The sequence below is a fragment of the Oncorhynchus nerka genome, linkage group LG25 (assembly GCF_034236695.1).
Source record: "Oncorhynchus nerka isolate Pitt River linkage group LG25, Oner_Uvic_2.0, whole genome shotgun sequence".
Lineage (NCBI taxonomy): Eukaryota > Metazoa > Chordata > Actinopteri > Salmoniformes > Salmonidae > Oncorhynchus > Oncorhynchus nerka.
Window position 1 is genome coordinate 51,849,416 of NC_088420.1, and position 10,253 is coordinate 51,859,668.

Genomic DNA, 10,253 nt, shown 5'->3' on the forward strand with positions numbered 1-10,253 from the left:
CCTTCCCCCTACTCACAAGGCAGGCAATACGCTCGACCTCATCTTTACTAGATGCTGTTCTTCCACTAACCTCATTGCAACTCCTCCAAGTCTCCGACCACTACCTTGTATCCTTTTCCCTCTCGCTCTCATCCAACACTTCCCACACTGCCCCTACTCGGATGGTATCGCGCCGTCCCAACCTTCGCTCTCTCTCCCCCGCTACTCTCTCCTCTTCCATCCTATCATCTCTTCCCTCTGCTCAAACCTTCTCCAACCTATCTCCTGATTCTGCCTCCTCAACCCTCCTCTCCTCCCTTTCTGCATCCTTTGACTCTCTATGTCCCCTATCCTCCAGGCCGGCTCGGTCCTCCCCTCCCGCTCCGTGGCTCGACGACTCATTTCGAGCTCACAGAACAGGGCTCCACGCAGCCGAGCGGAAATGGAGGAAAACTCGCCTCCCTGCGGACCTGGCATCCTTTCACTCCCTCCTCTCTACATTTTCCTCTTCTGTCTCTGCTGCTAAAGCCACTTTCTACCACTTTAAATTCCAAGCATCTGCCTCTAACCCTAGGAAGCTCTTTGCCACCTTCTCCTCCCTCCTGAATCCTCCCCCCCCCCTCCTCCCTCTCTGCAGATGACTTCGTCAACCATTTTGAAAAGAAGGTCGACGACATCCGATCCTCGTTTGCTAAGTCAAACGACACAGCTGGTTCTGCTCACACTGCCCTACCCTGTGCTCTGACCTCTTTCTCCCCTCTCTCTCCAGATGAAATCTCGCGTCTTGTGACGGCCGGCTGCCCAACAACCTGCCCGCTTGACCCTATCCCCTCCTCTCTTCTCCAGACCATTTCCTGAGACCTTCTCCCTTACCTCACCTCGCTCATCAACTCATCCCTGACCGCTGGCTACGTCCCTTCCGTCTTCAAGAGAGCGAGAGTTGCACCCCTTCTGAAAAAACCTACACTCGATCCCTCCGATGTCAACAACTACAGACCAGTATCCCTTCTTTCCTTTCTCTCCAAAACTCTTGAACGTGCCGTCCTTGGCCAGCTCTCCCGCTATCTCTCTCAGAATGACCTTCTTGATCCAAATCAGTCAGGTTTCAAGACTAGTCATTCAACTGAGACTGCTCTTCTCTGTATCACGGAGGCGCTCCGCACTGCTAAAGCTAACTCTCTCTCCTCTGCTCTCATCCTTCTAGACCTATCGGCTGCCTTCGATACTGTGAACCATCAGAATCTCCTCTCCACCCTCTCCGAGTTGGGCATCTCCGGCGCGGCCCACGCTTGGATTGCGTCCTACCTGACAGGTCGCTCCTACCAGGTGGCGTGGCGAGAATCTGTCTCCTCACCACGCGCTCTCACCACTGGTGTCCCCCAGGGCTCTGTTCTAGGCCCTCTCCTATTCTCGCTATACACCAAGTCACTTGGCTCTGTCATAACCTCACATGGTCTCTCCTATCATTGCTATGCAGACGACACACAATTAATCTTCTCCTTTCCCCTTCTGATGACCAGGTGGCGAATCGCATCTCTGCATGTCTGGCAGACATATCAGTGTGGATGACGGATCACCACCTCAAGCTGAACCTCGGCAAGACGGAGCTGCTCTTCCTCCCGGGAAGGACTGCCCGTTCCATGATCTCGCCATCACGGTTGACAACTCCATTGTGTCCTCCTCCCAGAGCGCTAAGAACCTTGGCGTGATCCTGGACAACACCCTGTCGTTCTCAACTAACATCAAGGCGGTGGCCCGTTCCTGTAGGTTCATGCTCTACAACATCCGCAGAGTACGACCCTGCCTCACACAGGAAGCGGCGCAGGTCCTAATCCAGGCACTTGTCATCTCCCGTCTGGATTACTGCAACTCGCTGTTGGCTGGGCTCCCTGCCTGTGCCATTAAACCCTACAACTCATCCAGAACGCCGCAGCCCGTCTGGTGTTCAACCTTCCCAAGTTCTCTCACGTCACCCCGCTCCTCCGCTCTCTCCACTGGCTTCCAGTTGAAGCTCGCATCCGCTACAAGACCATGGTGCTTGCCTACGGAGCTGTGAGGGGAACGGCACCTCAGTACCTCCAGGCTCTGATCAGGTCCTACACCCAAACAATGGCACTGCGTTCATCCACCTCTGGCCTGCTCGCCTCCCTACCACTGAGGAAGTACAGTTCCCGCTCAGCCCAGTCAAAACTGTTCGCTGCTCTGGCCCCCCAATGGTGGAACAAACTCCCTCACGACGCCAGGACAGCGGAGTCAATCACCACCTTCCGGAGACACCTGAAACCCCACCTCTTTAAGGAATACCTAGGATAGGATAAAGTAATCCTTCTCACCCCCCCTTAAAAGATTTAGATGCACTATTGTAAAGTGGCTGTTCCACTGGATGTCATAAGGTGAATGCACCAATTTGTAAGTCGCTCTGGATAAGAGCGTCTGCTAAATGACTTAAATGTAATGTAATGTATTTTGTTTCGGGGACAAAAAACACGCGTGGCATATAACAGGTGGCCTAAGATCTTCCCTTTTTTCTTTCTACAATCCTTTCAAAGGCGTGACATTTACACACATCACAGAACGGGGACAGAGCAGAAAGGACATACCGTGAAGGGAAAGGGGAGAGAGACAGTGAGAGGGCCAGAGAGATTGAGAGGAGAAATTGACCGGATTAATTAGAGAGAGAAAGAGAGTGGTGAGAGGAATGAGAGAAAGAGAATGAGATTGAAAAATAGGAAAAGTGCATAGAGATTGAGAGAAGAGAGAGCAAAAGAAAGAGAGAGTGAGAGTGAGAGAGAGAGTGAGAGTGAGAGTGAGAGAGAGAGAGAGAGAGAGAGAGAGAGAGAGAGAGAGAGAGAGAGAGAGAGAGGACAGTACAGAGAGGGCCCAGCCTGCCCCACCCCACCTCCGGTGTGTTTGTTTGGGACATGCCAAAGTTTATGTTTGTCTGCCCCCCTCCAACCAAAGGCCATCCCATATTTTAGGTTAGCGTGGGTCATCTAGAATTTCCAGTTCTTTAGCTAATCATTGCGATCATTGAATGGGGGGGGGGGGGTTCTCCTCCAAGTTATAACAGTAAATACACTTTAGCCCCGAAGAGCAGTAAGAAACATCCACTCTCAACTCTCTCAACTCAACAAGACAACAACAAAGAAGGGACCAACAACCCCAACAGGAGCACGTTGATCTATTGTTATGGCCTGGGGCTGATCCTTTGTGACATGTGTTTGTGTTCCGTATCATTGAAATGGCTGGAATCAAATAGTTCATCAAAGCACAGCACGGTGTGTGCGAACGTGTGTGCGAACGTGTGTGCGTAATGAAGAAAAAAAGAAAGTCATTTAGAATTGAGTAACTTCCAAGGATGCACAGGTGTGTTCAACATGTCTTGAATGTTCATAAAGGGAGACACTTTGGCTGATTTTACAAACCTTTCTAGTCGTTCAGAAAGATTGTCCGCCAGATCAAACGACGGTGCTTTGTAAACATCGGTCAAATCCAACTTCTTCCTGAAGCCCTTCCTCAACAGTGGAGATGTCCACCTGCAAAACAACAGAATGGATGGGTATGGGAGGTTTGGTTGATGAAAAAGTATAGAATATAATAGCCTACTTCTGAGGTACCTACCTGTAGACCAATCTCCCCTGAAGTTGAGCACAGATAAGCCTACTCAAGAACTTAATACATTGTATTAACCAAACGCCCATGCAGTCATATAGGGTGGCAAAATCATACAGAATTATATCAGCAGCATGCATGTAGCATGAGAATTAGGCCGAGGTCTACAATTTAGATAGCTGCATAATTTGTAAAAAACATTTTTTTTAATTAAAGCAATCCTAAATCTGTTACATAATTAGTTTGGGATGGCATGGGCTTTTCCCATGACAGGACGCGTGTGGTGAGTGTTGTAGACTACATGACATTATACATATACACTATACATGCATTTCAAACGACGAGAGATGTTCAATATCATTGACTCATTTCATAAAAAGATATCACAATTGAAAGATGGAGCGCAAAGAGCTGCTGGAATTTCATATCGGAACAAAACACACAGAAACGGTCCTTGGAGCATATTTGCACTTTCGTTTTTAGCATTTACAAGAATCTACTAAAAGTGAATATTGAAAAATAATACGATTCCTGTGACCTGACTTGCCGGAAAACTGACTCTGTCCCCTTTCACCAATGCGCTCTCCATATCTGGCAACAGCCTCTGGGAAACCATTCAAGTGTTTATTTACGACATATATGAAGAAAACATATTATTCCTTACCAGAATACATATTTGGAGAGGAAGTTTGCATCTTCCACGGGTGACTTCTGCATCCTAAGAGCACCGCCAGTTTTATTTCACTGCACCTGTGTCCTATCGCTTCCCCTTTTCTCGTGGATGACCGCTAGTTCTGTTCTGACTGTCCCAGCTTGTGCCGACTGTATAAATGCGCCGAGCAGAGGTGATGTCACTGGTGTGAAATTGTCTCCAAGCCGGAGCTGCGACCACTATCCAAACAACTAACACACAATGCAGAGCACACAACACACAGACCGCAGAAAATGGGCTGTCTTGTCCTTGCCTCGATCCCGACAATGAGAAGACGTTGGTTAGCGAGAGAGCATCCTTTATGGACTCTCAAAACATCCCGGAGTGCGTCATTTCCATACTGACAAGCCTCTTCAAAAACGTACACGGGATGCATATTGTAGCAACCCAATTTGCGGAGACATAAACTACTACATATATAATGGCGCACCAATTTTTAGCTGGCAGGTTTCAAAGAAATCACCTCTTCTGCAATTATGTCAATTTATTTGAATCAAACGGATATGTGATCTCATGCATTTGTTAGAATGAATATGTCCTTCAGAAAACCCAGTTACATCACCTGGGCTCCAAGCAATGTATCAGAATAAGACTAGATGATGGAGTTAGTCTGGAGAATATTAAAGAAAAAGTAAGCTACTGTCCTGACATCTTCTGGTCTGTTCCATGAAATGAGTCCTTTTGCGTCCTTTTTTATTTTATGTAGAAATTGTGCATCAATATTGCATTTTAAAAGGCTGTTATATTAAATTATGTGCACTTTAATATAGACCATTTGGAAAATGAAATGAATCAGAATTTTTTTATATGAATAAAGACATTTGTGAAATTCCGCGTTTTGACATGTCCCTCTGGGCACTCCTCTCCAGGCGTTCTCCTCCAAGTTATCACTATATCATTGCACAGCTCTAATTATTTCGTTGCTTTGACAAAGTCATTTCTGACAATTATTATTTATTTCATGTGATTAGTGATTAATAAAAAGGTTAAAAAAAACTTTCCCTCATTTTAATGTCAACCCTGTTATGTGACCTGAACTCTCGTTTTAATATGGTGAAACTATTAAAACAAAGAAAATTCAAAAGAAAAATGTAACCTCTAATAGTCAACTCATTATGTAAAATAATAACATTGTTACTTTATTTAGCACTTAATTGGCACTTACTATATTTAAAAAACATTTTTTAAATTAACCTATTGATGTGGGAAAACATGTTTTTTATTAAGTTGAACATGTGCTGTTCATGGCAGAATTTATACTCAACAAAAATATAAACGCAACATGTAACTATTTCAAAGATTTTACTGAGTTACAGTTCATTTGAGTAAATCAGTAAATTGAAATAAATTCAATAGGCCCTAATCTATGGATTTTACATGACTTGGAATACAGATATGCATCTGTTGGTCACAGATACCTTACAAAAAAAGGTAGGCGCTTTGATCAGAAAACCAGACAGTATCTCGTGTGACCAGCATTTGCCTCATGCAGGGAAACACATCTCCTTCGCATAGAGTTGATCAGGCTGTTGATTGTGGACTGTGGAATGTTGTCCCAGTCCTCTTCAATGGGTGTGCGAAGTTTCTGGATATTGGCGGGAGGTGGAACACGCTGTCGTACACATCGATTCAGAGCACCAACAAATGCTCAATGGGTGACATGTCTGGTCAGTATGTAGGCAATCTAAGAACTGGGACATTTTCAGCTTCCAGGAATTATGTACAGATCCTTGTGACATGGGGTCGTGCATTATCATGCTGAAACATGAGGTGATGGCGGCGGATGAATGACAGGATCAGGATCTCATCACCGTATCTCTGTGCATTCAAATTGCCACCGATAAAATGTAATTGTGTTCATTGTCCGTAGTTTATGCCTGCCCATACCATAACCCCACTGCCACCACGGGGCACTCTGTTCACAACGTTGACATCAGCAAACCGCTCGCCCTCACAACTCCATTCTTACATATACTCCCTCTCCGGCGCTCTAGGTCACCAGGCTGCGCATTATTATGCACACCTGTCACCATCGTTACGCGTACAAGCGCCTCACCAGACTCACCTTCCCTATATCTGTCATTCGCTTTGGTTCTTTTCCAGGCGTTATTGTTTCATGTCTGTACGCTGCTCGTGGTTCTTGTTTTGTCCATGTTCTTTTATTTATTAATTAAATTATTCACTCCCTGTACTTGGTTCCCGACTCTACAGAATAACTTCTCACCAAATGGATGCATTAGGGAGTGTTTTTTGTTTTGGTAGGTGCCATCGGAGTGCCGCTCAGGGGCAAGTGAGGATGCCTCAGCCTGCTCTTCAGGTTCACAAGACTCAGTTGTGTTGTGTGACAAAACTGCACATTTTAGAGTGGCCTTTTATTGTCCCCCGCACAAGGTGTACCTGTGTAATGATCATGCTGTTTAATCAGCTTCTTGATGTGCCGCTCCTGTGAGGTGGATGAATTATCTTAGCATAGGATAAATGCTCACTAACAGGTATGTAAACATATGTGTGCACAAAATTTGAGAGAAATAAGCTTTTTGTGTGTATGGAAAGTGTCTGGGATCTTTTATTTCAGCTCATGAAACCTGGGACCAACACTTTACTTGTTGCGTTTGCATTTTTGTTCATGTGATTTAAAAAAAAAAAATTCAACAAGTTACACTACCCAAAAGGGACTCGTTTTGTGGAATGACCCTTTTACACTTCGAAATAGCAAGAGAAACGTCATAGTGTGAGATACATTCAATGGCTTTACATTCAATGGCTTTAAATAGAGTAAATAATACACAACCGGTCCTGGCATTCATCATTGCGTGCAACTGGCATTCATCATCCTGCACACCTGGACTCCATCACTTCACTGATTACCACCCCTATATCTGTCACCTCCTGAGGTCCATTCCCCAGGCAGAATTGATGATGTGCTTCATGTCTATACGCTACTTGTATTTGTTATATTGTTCTGTGGACCATGTTCCGTTTACTATTAAACTCACCACCTGCACTTGCTTTCCGACTTCCAGCATATACGTTGCAGCACCACCAAGGCGAAGCAGAAGCGCGTATAGACTGGAGCAACCCACTGAATGATTTCCATATGTTCAAAGAAAATGTAGCTGACATTTTACTTGATTGAGCCAAAGCTTTCATCGGACTCTTAGGGGGAATGCCCATCTCTCCTTCCCAACAAGTATTGATCCCCTTGAGGTTTTTGGCATCTGGACCCTTCAGTCGAGAAGCAGGAGATATGTGTGCTGTAAGTGACTGTATGCGGAATAGTCCACAAGTCTGAAATGCTATATGTGAAGTGAAAGACAAATACATCAAGTTCCCCTGATGCTGCTGCCCAAGTCAACAACAAAGTAGAGTTTTATGAATGTGGGAACTTCCCTGGAGTCATTGGGCTATATAGATATACAGTGGGGCAAAAAAGTATTTATTCAGCCACCAATTGTGCAAGTTCTCCCACATCTGGGAGAACTTGCACAAGAGAGAGGCCTGTCATTTTAATCATAGCTGCACTTCAACTATGACAGACAAAATGAGAAAAAAGAATCCAGAAAATCACATTGTAGGATTTTTTATGAATTTATTTGCAAATTATGGTGGAAAATAAGTCACCTACAAACAAGCAAGATTTCTGGCTCTCACAGACCTGTACCTTCTTCTTTAAGAGGCTCCTCTGTCCTCCACCAGTTACCTGTATTAATGGCACCTGTTTGAACTTGTTATCAGTATAAAAGACATCTGTCCACAATGTCATACGGTCAGATGAAACCAAAATATAACTTTTTGGTAAAAACTCAACTCATCGTGTTTGGAGGACAAAGAATGCTGAGTTGCATCTAAAGAACACCATACCTACTGTGAAGCATGGGGGTGGAAACATCATGCTTTGGGGCTGTTTTTCTGCAAAGGGACTAGGACGACTGATCCGTGTAAAGGAAAGAATGAATGGGGCCATGTATCGTGAGATTTTGAGTGAAAACCTCCTTCCATCAGCAAGGGCATTGAAGATGAAACGTGGCTGGGTCTTTCAGCATGACAATGATCCCAAACACACCGCCCGGGCAAGGAAGGAGTGGCTTCGTAAGAAGCATTTCAAGGTCCTGGAGTGGCCTAGCCAGTCTCCAGATCTCAACCCCATAGAAAATCTTTGCAGGGAGTTGAAAGTCCGTGTTGCCCAGCAACAGCCCCAAAACATCACTGCTCTAGAGGAGATCTGCATGGAGGAATGGGCCAAAATACCAGCAGCAGTGTTTGAAAACCTTGTGAAGACTTACAGAAAACGTTTGAGCTCTGTCATTGCCAACAAAGGGTATATAACAAAGTATTGAGATAAACTTTTGTTATTGACCAAATACTTATTTTCCACCATAATTTGCAAATAAATTCATTAAAAATCCTACAATGTGATTTTCTGGATTTTTTTTCTCGTTTTGTCTGTCATAGTTGAAGTGTACCTATGATGAAAATGACAGGCCTCTCTCATATTTTTAAGTGGGAGAACTTGCACAATTGGTGGCTGACTAAATACTTTTTTGCCCCACTGTATTCCCATCAAGTGTCCCTCTACAGGAATCTCTACAGGAGTACAGGAATCTTACAAACTGGTACTCAAAAAACGTACAAAGTGTAACGTATACTCCCAATTTGCAGTTCTCCAATATTGTTGCATGTTGGAAAGGTGCAATTCATGACTCAAGATAATTCAAGATGACTTAAGATAAGTTCCCTCCAAGCTATGGTGATTATCTGCCTCTAGAAAATGGTTAAGTTGCTGCATTAGAGGACATTATTTCTTCAAGAGTTGAGTTCATTACATGATTTTTATTGCAAGAGATGACTGACATGACATATTCCCTGCAGTCCGGGGATGGCACAGGTTTTTATGAATGTGTCCTACCAAATGATGATTGGAACAGTCCCCCATCTGAACTGTCTAAATGGGCATCATAGGGGAAACCTTCCAGGGGTTACTGTCTATCAATAATTCTGGTCAACAAGTCCCCTAGCTCATCTGTCTTTGGTATTACCAGTCTTGAAATGCTCTCTACAAGCAACAGCATCTGTCTTCTTTAAGTAGATTTTTGTTTTTCCACAAGACCTTAGAAAGACAAGACAATATAGAAATTATATTAGTAATTATGCATGATATTGTTTGTTACATTTATTTCACACAAATACATTTCGGCCTCACTGTTGTGTTACACAACAAAACTAACATTTCAAAGTGACTAGAGAAATGTATACTGTAGCTAAGAAAGTCATACTACACATATGTTGTGTAGTAAGCTGTTAGTAGCCCATGTGCCTCACCCTAATAATTTTGTATTTTCCCCCTCATAACTTAGCCTACAGTTCTGACTTGGTGGTGCACATGTAGCCTATAGCCTGTTTTAGAGAAAGGTAATCATAGAATATTGTAAGAGCTTTCATTAACAGCTTATATGCCCTATTTGTTTATCCTATGGTTCTGACTTGGTGTACAGGGAGAATACTGTAATAATAGTTATATTGACTACATCCGTCCTAGCTCACTCATTAATGTCTTCATCAAAATTACAGATGGCCTCTTATACTCTCGTCGTTCGCTTATGCCATAGATTGTACATCTCAATTGTCAGTAGAAACCACATTTGTTGAAGCAAGTCAGCCAGCCATAGCTGCTATGTTTTTTACCAGGCAGTGAATTAGGCAAAATTAACTGTTTTGCTGCCAAACAAGGCTCCGCTGATAGCCAGGTGTAGCAGTGGTAAGGATTTCACCCCATGGTGAAAGAAGAAAGCTCTGCTTTTGGGACAGTTTTATGTAGGCCCTAACAGTTAGGGCCTGCTTGTCACCGTTATAGTTCAATTAATGTATTGTTTAGTGTTGTGTAGTGGCTTTGCTGGAATGCATCCCCCAAAAATATTTGAGTTTGCACCACCAAGATTTACATGCTAAAATC

At 43.9% G+C, this 10,253-nt stretch overlaps 1 protein-coding gene across 1 annotated transcript in view; it reads right to left on the reverse strand.

The window, feature by feature from the left end:
• The window catches only part of LOC115109658 (cystic fibrosis transmembrane conductance regulator-like), a 40,942-nt gene extending 36,360 nt beyond the window's left edge, over positions 1-4,582 (reverse strand). The window contains exons 1-2 of the mRNA XM_029634857.2: positions 4,256-4,582; positions 3,405-3,515 (exon numbers count right to left, since the gene is read on the reverse strand). Of these exons, the coding sequence (XP_029490717.1) occupies positions 3,405-3,515; positions 4,256-4,308 (164 nt within the window). The 5' untranslated portion in view covers positions 4,309-4,582. The remainder of the gene's footprint in view (positions 1-3,404; positions 3,516-4,255) is intronic.
• Between the last annotated feature and the right edge of the window lie 5,671 nt (positions 4,583-10,253).